This window comes from Lissotriton helveticus, chromosome 11 (assembly GCF_964261635.1).
Source record: "Lissotriton helveticus chromosome 11, aLisHel1.1, whole genome shotgun sequence".
Taxonomy (NCBI): domain Eukaryota; kingdom Metazoa; phylum Chordata; class Amphibia; order Caudata; family Salamandridae; genus Lissotriton; species Lissotriton helveticus.
Window position 1 is genome coordinate 1,113,576,898 of NC_136072.1, and position 15,680 is coordinate 1,113,592,577.

General features: G+C 45.3%; 1 protein-coding gene across 1 annotated transcript in view; it reads right to left on the reverse strand.

The window, feature by feature from the left end:
* Positions 1 to 11,436: 11,436 nt before the first annotated feature.
* The window catches only part of LOC144792670 (stromelysin-3-like), a 152,801-nt gene continuing 148,557 nt past the window's right edge, over positions 11,437 to 15,680 (reverse strand). Inside the window, 1 exon segment of the mRNA XM_078667817.1 lies at positions 11,437 to 14,020. Within this exon segment, the coding sequence (XP_078523943.1) occupies positions 13,881 to 14,020 (140 nt within the window). The 3' untranslated portion in view covers positions 11,437 to 13,880.

The window sequence follows — 15,680 nt, forward strand, 5'->3', positions numbered from 1 at the left end:
CACAATCTTGCTTGCTTGAGAACAAGGATCATTTCAAATGTAAAAATGATATCTTCATCTAACTGTGGTTTTTCAAAGGAATGATGGTTGTGCCTGTAAATGTTCACTCATGATAATGTGACATCCAGCTACTACATTTTCTCTCTTTCCTGAGTTAGACCTCATGGCTGTGAGGTAGACAATCTTGTAGCTAAAGGGACAGCATTGAATCTCTCACGCCATCTGGAGGCAAATATAGGGTCACGGTGAGAAAATATGACCCACTATTGCCAGTAAGGCTAAACAAGCATTGGCAAATCCAATAGATCTCACCTATGGTAGATCTATTGACTTTGCCAATTTCTTTTATCCAGTAAGGAGAAGTGAGGGTGACTTGAGGGTTTGGGTGGGTAGAGATAAAGGAAGGTGAGGGTGGCTTGAGGGACTAGAATGGGTAAAGGTAAAGGAAAGGGAGTGTAATTTTATGGTTTGGGTTGGGCAGAGGTAAAGGAAGGTGAGGCTGACTTGAGGGAATGGGATGGCTAGAGGTAAAGGAAGGTGACCTGAGGGAATGGGATGGGTAGAGGTAAAGGAAGGTGAGGGTGACTTGAGGGAATGGGATGGGTAGAGGTAAAGGAAGGTGAGGGTGACCTGCGGGAATGGGATGGGTAGAGGTAAAGGAAGGTGAGGGGTGATTTGAGGGTTCAGGTGGGTAAAGGGAGGTGAGGGTGACTTGAGGGTTCAGTGGTGGGTAGAGAAAAAGGGAGGTAGGGTGAGGTAGGTGGAGGTAAAGGAAGTTCAGGGTGACTTGAGGGCTCCGAGTGGGTAATGGTAAAGTGAGGTGAGGTTGACTTGAAGGTTTGGGTGGGAAGAGGTAAAGGGAGGTGAGCGTGACTTTAGAGTTTGAGGTGCAGGGAGGTAAGAATGAGTTTATGGTTCAGGGGTGGGTAGAGTTAAAGGGGGTAGGGGTGATTTTAGGGTTTGGTGAGTTAGAAGTCAATAGAGGTATGGGTGATTTCAGGGTTCGGGTGGCTAGAGGTAGAAGTAGGGGGAGGTAATGGGATTTTAGGGTTTAGGGATGGATAGAGGTAAAGGCGAAACATACAACTTTTGAAATCACTGTGTGCTTCATGATGAGAAAAACACTCCCTCTAAATGATAAAAGAGGAAACTGACAAATAAGTAAATGTGACACAACTGCAAAAGTAATTCATAAAAACACATACTGTTTTGCAATAGTCTTAAACAAAGTGATTTTGTTTACAGTTTCTTCATCAATAAAAGCGATAGGCAGCCGAAAATATGTGTTTCGGAATTTGGTCACAGGGCACAGTTTTGTTATAGTTAGCTGTTTGCGTTCAGCTCTTGGAAATATTGGAAAACACATGCTTCAAGTTTGATGGTTTCAAACAAAATAAAAGAAACAAGCATTGGGTGGAGTGGGGTAGATTTGAGTGGGGTGGAGTGAGGTAGATGGGGTGTACTGGGATGGAGTAGATTGGAGTGGGGGAGAGCAGTACATTGAAATGGGGTAGATTGGGGTTAAGGGAACTAGATTGGAATGGAGTGGGGTAGATTGGAAAGGGTAGATTGGAGTGGGGTAGATCGGGATAGAGTGAAGGGGAATATATCGGGATAGATCAGAGTGGGGCAAATAAGGGAAGAATGCAGTGGATTGGGGTAGATTGGAGTGTGGTACATTAGGGTGGTGGGGTGGAGTGGGATAGATTGGGTGTATTATGGTAAGGTACATTGGAGTGATGTGGGTTAGAGAGGTGTAAGATAGAAGCAGGGTATATTCGGGTAAATTAGAGTGGAGTTGGGTAGGTTGGAGTGGAGTAGGATAGGGTAGATTGGGATAGGGTTGGGTAGATTTGAGTGGGGTAGATTGGATTGGAGTAGTTTGGGATAGATTGAAGTAGCACCGATTGAATGGGGTAGATTGGAGTAGGGTAGCTTGGGGTGGAGTGTAATAGGGTAGACTGGAGTGGGGTGGAGTGGGGTGGAGTGGTTTAGATTGGACTAGAGTGGGGTAGATGTGGGTGGCATGTGGTAGACTGGAGTGAAGTGGACTGGGGTAAATTGGGGTAGAGTGTAATGGAGTGTAGTAGATTGGGGTAGACTGGAATGTGGGTAAATTGTGGTGGATTGTGGTAGACTTGACTATAGTGTGGTAGATTGGAGTGGAGTAGATCGCGATAGAGCGGAGTGGGATATATTGGGATAGATTGGAGTGGGTAGATTGTGGAAGAGTGCAGTAGATTGGGGTAGATTAGAGTAAGGTAGATTGGAGTGGGGTAGATTATGGTGGGTGATTGGAGTAAGATAGATTGGGTAGAATATGGTAGTGTAGATGGGAGTGAAGGGGTTGATTTGAGTGGAGTGGGGTAGATTGGAGTGAGTTAAATAGGAGTGGTGTAGTTTGGGGTAGATTGGAGTGTAGTGGGGTAGATAGGCGTGAAGAAGAGTAGATTGGAGTGGTTTAGGGTAGGTTAGAGAGGGATAGATTGGGTAGATTATAGTAGTGTAGTGTCATACGGTTTCCAGTTTTCGCTAGGAACTGCAGTTCGTTGGACAGCATAAATGTTCGGATGATGCCAGACTGATTCTGTGCACCCCGTCAGGATACACAGTGCCACCATAAGTAGTTTTTTCTTTAACTTTTCTATTATCCCACTTCTTCTTTGTGGAAGACTCGGGTTCTTGCTTAGAGTTATACTTTTCAGAATTACTATTTAGTTGTGGTTTGCCAGGTCCGACTCCCAAATTATCTCTACCTAGAATAGTATAGATCTCTTTGATAATTTTAGGGACTCTGTGCTCCTGTTGTCCCAGAGCCATCCCTTAGACGTTGGCGCATAGCCAACGCTGCTGCCTACCCTTCAATGTTACTTTACACTATGGCGGATACTGCGGCAAACTTGCCCATCATTTTCATCCCCAAGTCCAGGGCAGGTGCAGCCCCATTCTCATTTTGAATCTGTTTAAGCACCTCTGGCAAAATAGCAAATAAAGGGGGACCATGTTTTCTGGTATATACTGCAGTAAAAACTGTATCCCAAGTGGTGCAGTCGTCCACAGAGAGAGCCATCCCCATCAGCAAGGACACTGTTAATATTATGCGTTTTTCCTGTGGTCCAGTGTGGGCAAACATCGCTTCAAGGTGACTTGTTTTTTGTGCGATCCAGAACGAAATTTCCTCCTGTCTGATGGTAACCTTGCCCATGACAGCATTTAGTGTTTGTGGGCTAATGCCCGGTGTAGCCAATTGTGGTTGTGCATCTTGAGCAGTCTGCGCAGGGTTTAGTGTTAATATTCACATAGCAAATTGTGTCAAACATCTGGATATTGTGACTAAGTGTTTATATAGTCCATGCAGTTGTACTGCTGATAAATTATCGACATTAGGATGTCGTATGTAGTCGGCTAAGATGGGCCATGTTGCTCCCTCATTGCTAAGGGTACCTAGTCTAACATTTTCAGTTGTTTGTGATAGGGTGCCATCAAACCAATTTCTGTGTTCATGGGATGTTAAAGGTATTTCTATTTTGTTCATATGGTATATAGTTATCACAAGCCTCAACCATGAAGGTCACATCTCCACTCGTACGTGCGAGGCCATGTTGTAGTAGTTTTTGAGTAACTGCAAGTCTTCAGTTCTCAGTGATGTTAATTACTTCAAGGTCATCTTCTCCAGACATAATTGTGTATGGTTTTCAGGGAAGGGAACACAATGGGATAATCCTTTGAAAAGTTCAAGGTTGAACAAACTAGAGCCAATACATAGGGGTTGCCTACTTAGCTGAGGAGGATAGTCCCTACCACCATGGACGTCTTTCGTTAGGTGGTGAGTAGAGCTTTCTGGGTATGCAACAGAGAACTACCTAGGTGATCTATTAAATAGGAACCCTAACTTGGCGGCGCCATGCCATACGGTTTCCACTTTTCACTAGGAACTGCATTTGTTGGACAACATAAACGTTGGGATGGTGCCAGACTAACTGTATGCATCCCCTCAGGATATGTTAGCTTATAGACCAGCTCACAGTGCCACCATAAGTACCTCTAACCCTCAAAAGGTGACAAATAGTTTTGGCAATCTCAGAACATGACAACGCTGATCCCCCAAGGAATCGTGGTAGATGTCTAGAACCTTTTTGCTCAGTCACTTGTGCTCGGTCAGAGAGATGCACAAGAAATACACAAAAGGGAGTTTTTAATATTTATTGAACCATTGTGATTCTTGTATAAAATGATATGCGCTACAATAATCAATAGAGAGAAGGAGATAAAAGTGATCAGCAATATAAGGATGGTGAAAAAAACGAACAATTCCACCATGGGGCTAAACAGTGTATATATGTTATCGTTTAAGTACTGGGTATAGTGTTTTCCTACTATGCACTCCCTAACCTAGTTGCCTAGGGAGGGTGTTCTGCCAAGAATCCTCTATTGGATGATCTAACTCCCCATTACCTGAAGGCAATGTATGTACATATCCGTTTTGGTCATCCCTCATCACAGAGGGTAAACAGGAATCAGCTGAGCTGAGACTTCGACACAGCGATGACCTCGCAATGATAGCAGAGTGCTCCACTGATTTGAACACTGAAATCCGTGTGTATTTATAACAACAGTATCCTTGCTTCCGTGTCGAAGCTCCAGCTGAGCTGACCTTGTTTATTGTCTCTGTGATAGCAACGGTGCCTCATGGATGAAATAATAAACACCAACAATGTATGTTCAGGCTGTGTACGGAATGTTCAAGATGTCGTCATAGTGTACTTACAAAGTGGAATTGTGAGCCATATGGTTTCAGAGAAACTAATCCTTGCACTCTCACACAAGCAAATGTGTGTCAAAAGTCATTGTGTCAAAGAGAAGGCAACTTAAGAAATGAGTACATGTTGGCAGTGTTTCATCCGGGCCTAACCTAGCCATGTGACCGATTGGATTGAAGCGGGGTAGATTGGAATGGAGTGGGGTAGATTGGAGTGGGGTAGGTTGGAGTTGAGTAGAATAGAGGCGTGTGTGGTAAATTTGGGTGGGGTAGGGCTGATTGGAGTGGTGGCAATTGGGTTAGGGTGGGTTAGATTGGAATGGATTAGTTTGGGATAGATTGGATTGGGGCTGATTGTACGGGGTAGATTTGGAGTGGAGTAGTTTGGGGTGGAGGGGGCAGGGTAGACTTGATTGGGATGGAGTGTGGTGGATTAGGGTAGATTGGGGTAGCTTAGAGTGGAGCAGATTGGAGTGGGGAAGTGCTGACAATTGAATTGGCATAGATTGGGGTGGAGTAGGGTACATTGGAGTGGAGTGGGGTAGATTGTATTGTATTGTGGTAGATCGGGGTAGAGTGGAGGGGATATATTGGGATAAATCTGAGTAGGGTAGATTGGGGAAGCATGCAGTGGGTTGGGGTAGATTGGAGTGGGGTAGAATAGAATTGAGTGGGTTAGATAGGAGTGGAGAGGAGTGGATTGAAGTGGAGTGGGGTAGATTATGGTGGCATTGGGTAGAGTGGAGTGGGATAGTTTGAAGTGGGAACAATTTGGTGGATCATGGTAAGGTAGATTAGAGTGACGTAGGTTTAGATTAGATTGATATAGATAGAAGAGGGGTAGATTGGAGTGGGGTAGGTTGAAGTGGAGTAGGAAAGACAGGTGTGGGGTAGATTGGGATGGGGTGGGTTTGATTGGCGTGGGCCTGATTGGATGTGGTAGATAGGAGTAGGGTAGTTTGGGATGGACTAGTGTAGAGTAGATTGGAGTGAGATGGAGTGATGTGGATTAGGGTGGAGTGGATTAGATTGGACAGGAATGGGGTAGATTTGGGTGACCTGTGGCAGACTGGAATGAAGTGGAGTGTGGTAGGTTGGGGTAGAGTAGAGTGAAGTGGAGTAGTGGGGAGGATTGGGTGGAATAGAGTGAGTAGATTGGGCTAGAGTAGAGTGGGGGTAGAGTGGAGTGAGACAGATGGGGAAGAGTGGAGTGGAGTGATGTAGATTGGAGTAGAGTGTAGTGGGGTAGTTTAGGGTGCAGTGTGGTAAATTGGGTAGATTAGAGTAGGGTAAATTGGAATGGAGTGGGGAGATTGGAGTGGGGTGGATTGAAGAGGGATGATTGGAGTGGGGTCATTTGGAGCGGGGTAGAGTGGTGTGGGGTAGATTGGAGTGGAGTCGGGTATTTTGGAGTGGGGTAGAGTGGGGTGGGGTGGGGTAGATTGCAGTGGGGTAGATTGGAGTGGAGTAGACTGGGTAGGGGTATGTTGAGAAGGGAAGATTGGGGTAGGGTGGTTGGGGTGGAGTGTATTAGAGTGGAGTGGGATAGATTTTCCTTTAACTCTTTATTTGGTATTTCAAAAAAGAACATATGCATACGAAATGGTGTAGATTTGAGTGGAGTGTGGTAGATTGGAGTGAAGTGAAGTAAGGTATATTTGTGTAGAGTGGAGTGGAGTGTGGTAAAGTGGACTGTGGTCAACTGGAGTGGGGTAGATTAGAGTGGGGAGGACTTGGATAGATTTCAGTGGAGTGGCTTAAATTGGAATGGAGTGGCATAAACTGCTCCAGAGTATATTGGAGTGGAATGGAGTAGAGTGGAGTTGGGTAGATTGTATTGGAGTGTGTTACATTGGGGTACATTGGAGATGGATGAATTGGGGTACCTTGGAGTGGAGTGTGGTAGTCTGGAGTAGATTGGAGCAGAGTGGGGTAGATTTTAGTGGAGTGTGGTAGATTGGGGTGAAGTGGGGTAAAATGGAGGGGGTTACATTGGATTTTAGTGGAGTGTATTTGGGTAGATTGTGTTAGAGTGGGGTAGGTTGAAGTTGAGTGGGGTAGGGTAGAGTGGGTTGGAGTGGGATAGATTGGAGTGGAGTAGATTGGAATGGAGTAGGGTAGGTTGGGGAGAGTCCAGAGGGGTATATTGGAGTAGGGTGGATTGGGCTAGATTGGAGTGCAGTGGGGTAGATTGTGATAGATTGGAGTGGGGTAAGTTGTGATTAAGGGTGGGTGGTAAACTCCGCTCCGCCGGCAGAGTTTGCAGAGTTTTACCACTCCGCTGTCTGCTTTGGAGCACACATTCTGCAAAACTCCACCAACAGCCGGCAGAGCAGAGTTTAGCAGTGCACAAATTCTGCCTCCGGGCTGCAATTGGCTGTTGACTTCCTTCGCCCCGTTCACTTCCTGCTCCTCCTTGCGGGTGTGGCCTGGATGAGGCAGCTCTTGAGTAGAGGACTGATGTGAAGGAACAGTCATGTGCCCTACTCTGCTTCGCCTTGCTCTGGCTGGGCATCGCCTCTGTCCGGCCACAAGCAGTGGTCGTAGCAACCAGGTAAGAAATCCGAGCGGCTCATTCTCCCCCCTGTGGCTCCTTAACGTGCGCAGCACTAGAATCCAGTGTCCATTGTCTACACGCCTGGCCCATCTCTCCTCATCCTCATCCTCATCCTCCCACAGCTTTAACAGCAGAGGGGAGGCAGGGTTGCTACCCCGGTGAGAGGAGACCCTGGGTCCAAGAGAGGTGGGCTCCCCCTCAGCCCTCCTGCCTAACTCTGGTACAGCGCTGTTTTGTGCTCTTTTGCTGACATCTGCGCTATCACAGTAGAGTGTGCTCCTTTGCTCTCAAGTCCCATTAGTGGCGCCTTTCTTTTGGAGTACATGCTTTTCACTTGTAAATGATAAAGGAAGTTTAGTGCCGACCCCTGCCTCAGAATACATTCATATTCCTATGTTTCTTCATCTGTCAAGGGACATGTTTGCAAACCACGACAAAGCTGAATCAATTCAGGATGGACTTCTGACCATAGTTCAATGAGGCTCCAAGCTTCCAGCCAGCTGCCCAACAGTAGCAAGGGCCCCAATGAGCAGTGGTCCATCGCACTTTGCAGGCCACGGGGGACCCTTCCGGGTGCTCACAAATGCAGTGAATGAAGTTTAGTGTGATCAGTCAAGGTGATTACATAAAGAAGATCCCCACTTGCACAACAGCCTTAATTATCACATTCAATAGTGATTATGGACCATGATAGGCTGCGGCTGACATTTCCTCTCAGGCTACATTGATCCTGCCTCAGTCCAGCCCACTCGGCGCCCGCAGGCCCAAACGCCGTGAGGATCCACCTCCTCATTCTTTGCTGCCGCCCCGTGCAACTCAGCTTAGGGCCGCGCAGCATTCCCCAAACGCGGAACTCCATGGAATTTCACTGAGTTTTTAGCAAGAACTCCACGAACTCCGATCACCCCAAGTTGTGATGGATTTGAGTGGGCTAGATTGTGGTATATTGGAGTGGGGTATATTGGAGTGGTGTAGATTGGATTGGTTTAGAGTGGAGTGGGGTAGATTGCAGTGGGGTAGATTGGAGGGGAGTACATTGAAGTGGAGTGCGATAGATTGGAGTGGGGTAGATTAAAGTGGGGTAGATCGGAGTGGGGTAAATTAAATTATGTTGAGTGGAGTGGAGAGGAGTGGCGTGCTGTGTCGTGGAGTGAGTGGCTTAGATTGGAGTGGCGTGGCATGTCGTAGGTTGTCTTAGAGTGTAGGGGCGTAGAGTGGAGTAGCATGTCGTAAAGTGGGATGCCATACAATGGGGTGGTGTGGCATACAGTGGAAGGGTATAGAGTGGAGTGGAGTGGTGTGGCGTTGTCAGGCGAATGCATGGTCTGTTAGTGCAATGCCATTACAGACAACACATTTTCAATTGAAATGACCATTCCATTTGTACCGAAATGCGGTTTTACTGCACACAAACGAAAATATGTGCAAATGTCATCACTTAGTGTATTGATGTGTTTTAATCCTATTCAAATATTTGTTTCCACCACACTTCAGAATTACAAGAAAAATTAGCTTTATTTGTACTAGTTCTGGTATATTGTGAAACATCATCACAGTTAATTTCTTGTTTTTTGTTGTGGGCTAGAAAAAAAACATATTACACCCTCCACTCTTACATGGATTCTCAGCAGGATTGTCAAATAAATTCTCTCACTTTGAAGAAAGAGAAGTAAACACCAACAGCCAGATTCATCAAACCAAAATCGGCTCGCAAAGGGCCAGATTCTGAGAATCTGGCCCTTTGCGAGCGCTATTTTTGCATTTGGGATTCATCATCCCAAATGCAAAAATCGCAATTCTAGAAATCGCTAAATTGCGAATAATTGGATTTAAGGAATCTCAATTTGAGATTCCTTAAATGCAATTCATGAACCATTCTAAAATTTCGAATTCGAAATCTGGGGCCGCTATTTACCGCGAAGTCTAACTACATGGTAAATAGCAAAAACTTAGAAAAATGCACTTTAGTGCATTTTTCTAAGTTGTATGTTACACACACACATGTTCTTTGGACATGTGTGTGCGCAACACCAGTGTACATTACCATTTCAGGGGTGCTACAGGGTGTCCTTTGGACACCCTGGCACCCTTGAAATCACTTCCTTATTTGCGATTCGCTAATTGCTAATTGCAAATAAGGAAGGACTCCCCATTCATTCTTTAGGCCCATAGGAATGAATGGGAAAGCCATTCCTTATTTGCGATTCGCAATTAGCGAATCGCAAATAAGGAAGCAGTAGAAATCGCAAAAAATATTGCGATTTCTACATGCATCCCGTTTTGCGAGTCTTTAATAGCGAATCCTTAAAATTCGCTATTAAGGACTCGCAAAACATGACCATGATGAATCTGGGGGATTGTTCCCTTGAAAGAGAGAGCTTGGCATTTGACCTCTGTCTTTGAATGCACAGCAAATGTGACAAGATAAGGCCAAGATATAAAGGCCTGTTTACAGAAATCGAGTTTGTGAAAGAATATGGTAAACAAGGTTTGGGCAATGTGACGGACAAACCACAAAGCCAATGGTAAGCAACGGGTGGAATGCATTCCTAGGTCAGTTTTCTGAATGTCCCAAGATGGCTTTAGCAAATGTCTGGGAGGCTTCGACCTAAAAAGGACCACAATTCAAGCACAAGCAGCGCAGAAGAACAATAATCAAGAAATCAATCAGAACTTGGTACATGCTCCTGGAAAAAACAAAAACTCATAGAGACACAGTAAAGCTGAAAGGAGCTGACATAAGCTCATCAATAACAAGCATTGGCATAGCCAATAGGTCTCGCTTGTGGGACCTTATAAGCACATCTTCCACCTCATTATTTTGCAGCCTAGGCACATGTTCCAATGCCGCCCAGCGAGTGGCGCTGTTTCCTCACATGAGGTAAAGAAAGGGATGCGGTGTAGCACATTATTTACTAGCATGGCCTAACGAGAAAGTGAATCACTGGCCTAAGTCTTTTGATATAAAAAGATGGAACAGTATTTGCTCGAGATAGAAACGTTTTGTTAAGCCTCCGTGCAGTTTGCAAATTAGGTGCTGTAGTCATGCGTCTTTTACTGAGTTCTATGACTGAACATGATCGAATACAATTTACAGCACCTTGGAAAACGGCTCGTGAAGTAAAACCGAATTCAGTTTTTAAACTGTATCATTGCATGCAACGCATTGCCATCTCTGTTCTATCTCATTGAAGCATTTAAAAACAAGCTCCTGGCATTGCTGTGGGGAGGGGGGGAAGAGAAATGCACGGCCGTGAAAGTGGCTCTCGGGGGCGCATTCCTTTGAAGTGTCGGGTCTGATGCAATTATGCGAGGCAGGCTGGTTAGGAAGCAAATGGCAAGGGAGGGAGGCTGAGGCTTTGATGTGGGGAGTCACAAGTGAAGTGAATAATTAGGGGAGGAGAACTGGCAGGCTGATAGGCAGAAGGCTCAGGCAAGCTTGTGCACGAAGGAGCTTGCTGTCACGTGATTCACGTGAACTTAAAGAAAACCGCACGAACGAAACCCTTGGTTTCACGAGTTTTTTGAGCACTTGAATTCTCGCTCCCTCAATGTGCTTGCGCGCATCGATAGGTCGCGAGACCTAAAAAGGAAGAAAATAAGATTGACAATGACGCCAATCAATGGTAACTGGTGGGCAAAAAGTCCCTTTTTAGAGTTTTTTTTAAAAAGAAACAATAAATTGTCACAAGTGACAGGGCATTCACCGTCTCAGGCCAAAGCTAATCACAAACCTAACAATGTCTGAGGCACAGAACTGCAGAGTTTCAGGGACAAAACGGAATCCAACTTGGCCTTTGGAGAACAATGCAGGAATACACAGGGAAACAGCGGTAGTGCCTGTAGGGAAAAACAATAACCCAGTAGTTCTGCAGGGGTAAACTACAGGCCTCAGTTACACACGATTTTTGAAGAGAACCATGAGCTTGCTGGGAGAAAATAAACCCCATCAGGATTTACAAGAGGCTACCGTGATTATTTGGAGAGAGGCTTTATTGGTAACACTCACGGAACATGTAGAAGGCAGTTCTGGAGTTAGGTTTGCAGTGGGAGGCCTCTACGCGTTGCGGGAGCCCATTAAGCACCATTTATGTCATTCAGTCACAGCAAAGCCCACATGTAGAAAAAAGTTCATGTTTATTGGTACACATAGAAAAAATATAACACATTAAAATTTACAAAAATGTACAGAGATATTTGAACTGAAAACAGATGACTCTGGAATGGAGATACATGGGATAGTAACAAACTGAACGTTTATGTAGGAAATATGCAGGGAGTCCTGTTAATGCACCTCTTGGCATCCTTGAAATCCCTCGAGTGGATCCTTTCTCTACATGCTGGAAGCCTCTCGAGTGCACTGCAGCAATCCCCAGTGGTGAACTAATAAACCATTGCTAGAAGTATAGGAACACGAGGTACCGTTTCCATGCATAGTCTAGGAACCAACTGGTGAACCACCGCAGTGCATCCATAGAGACAGCTGGTACATCACTGACATGCCCGTGTCGAAGCCAACTTGTGCACTGCAGCACTACATCTATGGAGACAGCTAGTGCACTGCTGCTATTCATACATGAAGCCATCTGGGGCCCCACTGATATGTTTGTGTGGAGACAGACTATGCACCACTTCTGAGCATCCATGGAGACGAAGACCACAATTGCACCGCTGCTATTCATCCATGGAGACAACTGGTGCATCACTAGTGTACTAAAACTGTGCATCCATGGAGATAAGTGCACGTGTGCTATTCATCCACGGAGAAACCTGGGGCACCACGGATATGCCTGCGTGAAGATCAACAAGTGCGTAACTGCTTTGCATGCTTAGAATCCAACTAACGCACAACTACTGTTCATACTGCGAGTCTAATGTAGTGCTCCACTGCTATGCACACCTATGGTGTCCCACTGTAAATGTGCCCAGCTGCTGTCTCCCAGTAGTGCCAATACTGACAACTCCAACGCAGCACTCATGTGAAACCCTACTACTGCCCAATGGAAACCCGCTGTGCGTCTTCCTAGTAATGTCCCTATTGGCCCACAGTCACATAATGGCCCTGAACTGCTGGACCACATTACTACACATGCCCTTTGACTGCTTATAGTAAAAATTCCCAACTGTGCTTTGCATTGGTAACTAGTCCCTCCCACAGGAGATAGGCAAAGACCCTCGCGTGCTGTCTCCCTGAGGCACTCTTATCATCCAGGTAATTAACAGTTACACCTTAAAGGGAGGTGGAGTCCGGCTCAGTGTCCTGCACTGATGCACGATACCTCCTTCCATAATAGTGAAAACACATCTTTTTACAAACTGATACAAAATAAAGAACGGAAATAAAAATACTAACTGCAGTGTCCATCCTTAACATGAAAGGAAATGGAGATGGCCACAACCTTAGAAAAGGTCTGCAATTCAACGCGGCGATGTCTGGGTGCTGCCCAGGGTGAGGTAGAACTCTAATGGGCACAGACCACAAAATGTAGGTTGTCTCAAGAGGCTTTTGGCACTCTCTGAAGTCCACAGTGGGTATGGGGCTGGCAAGAGGCGCACATGGAAAACTTTGTTAAACACTCACAGCGCTGTCTGACTGCTGATCTCCTAGGAATTTTGTGGAGAATGGCTTACATTTCCGTTTTCTCCCCCTCCACGACCAACAAATTGGATGCTTCTTCCACTGTGGTCTATGGCGGTTCAGAACCATAGACCAGAGCAAAGGGGTTTGTAGAGAAAATGTACTTAAGAAGGTGGACTATTGTGAAGTTCTCAGTGACTCAGGAGTCTTGCCATCTGGAAGCCTGGTAATGTTGAAGGTTCATCTACCACTTAGAAATGTTTACATGTTGGTACCCAAGAATAATTACCATTTATTGAGTTTGGATCTGACCAATTTAAAGTTTCAATCAAATGGTTCCTCCCCCTCGAGCAATGGAAAGCCGGGCTGGGGTAGAAGGTGGGTATAAATTGATAGTTTCTCCTGAGTATATTGCACTGAAGGTGCAATTAAGCACTTTCTACAAATTTTGCAGGCTTATTGTCTTACTTTCTTTATCAAAATTTGTCAATATTAAATTCCTTGAGCAAGATATATTTTCAGTAGCTCATTCGGATATGAAGGGTGGCACGTGATCGTCTTTCACATGTGTACATTTTACCCTGAATACCAAAGTCCAACCGTTTTAAGTGGGATGATTTTGTTTTTTTAGGGGCCTGCCCCGCGACCGTGCTCCTTTGAGGGATTAGTAGTTTCTATGTCACAATGTAGGGGTTACCGAACCCCGTCCCAACCCTCATTGCTCAGTGTTCTTTCACCTTTGTACCCAGGTTTGCTGTGAATCCCCATCTCCCTTTTTGGTCAGCAAGGATCCACAGCTCCTCAAAAGTCAGTCGCCGGTACATTCCAAAAACGGATAGAAATCCACCTTTCCCTAAAGAGGTCGAGATCTTCCTATTCCTCCGTTAGCCGGAGGAGGAAGGCAACCTCGTCAGGATGTGGAAGCCATGTTTGCAGCACCTCTGGAGGTGGGAAAGAGTTCTGGTCCCAGCATCCCAGGGATCCCTTCATCGGAGTGAGTTGGCAGGAGCAGCGGATGTGCACTTGAAGAAATCCTGGTTGATCTGACGAGGGTATCCCTCGAGGACTCTGACCTGCACTGGGTCAAACTTCCAGTACTGCCTTCCCCTCACGAAGTAGGCGTAACCTGCGGGAGAGAAAAGTTACATGTAAGGAAGAGGTGCGTGAGTAGGACAGGATGGGGCTTCAGGATAGTGTAGTCTAGCCATGCCTTACCATTAGCTATTGTATCGCAGACCTACATTAACCCTCATGAGAAATTATGGATCCTCTTAAGACACTGGACAAGAAAGGCAGGACCTTTTACATAAATATACATCTCGGTACAGACCAACGTGTCCATCAAGGATTCTCTTGAATACCTGCACGTGGTACAGAACCCCGGTGTTCTTTGTCGCAGGTAGATTTGATTCAGCCATTTCTATCCTGCGTGCTCTGCATGGGGGGGGTCTATGTCTTCTAGGATTACATTTAAGGTCCTCTACATTGTGTATTTATGGCCAATGGCCTACATTTTATAAGAGTAACATGCCCCTTTGTCAAGTCTGTGCCTCTTACTTTAAGTAACCCTTATGTTCCATAGATGGTAAAAATAATCTGTAATAGCCCAGTTCACCTGAAATAATCCTGCTGGCAATCTGAGATTAGTATCAGGTCCACTCACTATCAGGAAAAAGCTTAGAACTTGGCTTTTCTCTGTCAGATTTACTTATGTGTCGGGTACTTACATATCCACGGCACTTGTGCTCAGAACATCAAACTCTTTTATGGGTGCTTGTGTACTATCCAAAATTAGTAACTTACATTAACATTGTAAGCATTCAGCCTGCAGTCTTGTATTTATATGGAACTGAACACCTTGGCAACTTATAATATCCTTAGAATGTAGAATTGAGGGTACAATGTTGTATATAGCACACTGGTAACATGCCTCTATTCTATCAACAGTTTCCCGTCCTGACCTTTAGGTTTAGCACCTGGGAGTTGCTAAAACAGCTCTGCCTCTTTAAGTGTGCACCCCAATGTTTAATGTTCTCCATTTGTGGCCTTGCCACATCACCAACCCACTTTGATGTCTTCTTACACTGTGGCACCAAGGCACTTTATCTGTTCAATGATCAATGAGATCTGACCTCCCTGCCTGGCATCTCCTTAGCACGTACCTTCATCAGTCCATTCTATTCGCTTTGCGGTCTCAGTGGTGCAAGACTCTGTCAAATATATGCATATTTTTCCTGACCTGATAGCCATTTTTCAATGACATCTTCACAATTATTGGAGAACCAAAATTCCTGGCATTTGCATTTGCACCATAGGATTACTCTGAAAAATATCAGCCCCTTGTTGCAACTTCTTTTCCACTAAAGCATTAATTGTGCACAGTCCTTAAAAATATAATGAAATGTTGAGGGCTCTTGCAAAGGCAGGGTGGTACTAACGTTCTAAACATCTCTTTTGAACCCCAACACAGGGGTGTTTGTTGTGAAAAACCACAGTTGATCACCCTATTCAGGCAAGCTGTTTTCTACTCTCCTGAGTAACTGCATTATATGGGTCCGGTATCATCGGCAACGCTCTTCTAAGCTTCCAAGAGACAGCCTTTCAGGCACCCAGTTGTATAGCTGAAAAAATGAGGTGGGGAAGGGTCAGAAGGGCATTTTTAACGACCAAGGCAACTTGGGCCCCTATAACAACTAGCAAAACAAACGGAAGTAGCCTGGTCAAAATTACTGTGAGTATGCCGTGTTGAGTCTAGAACCATGAGTCCATTAGTAACACTACAGTGA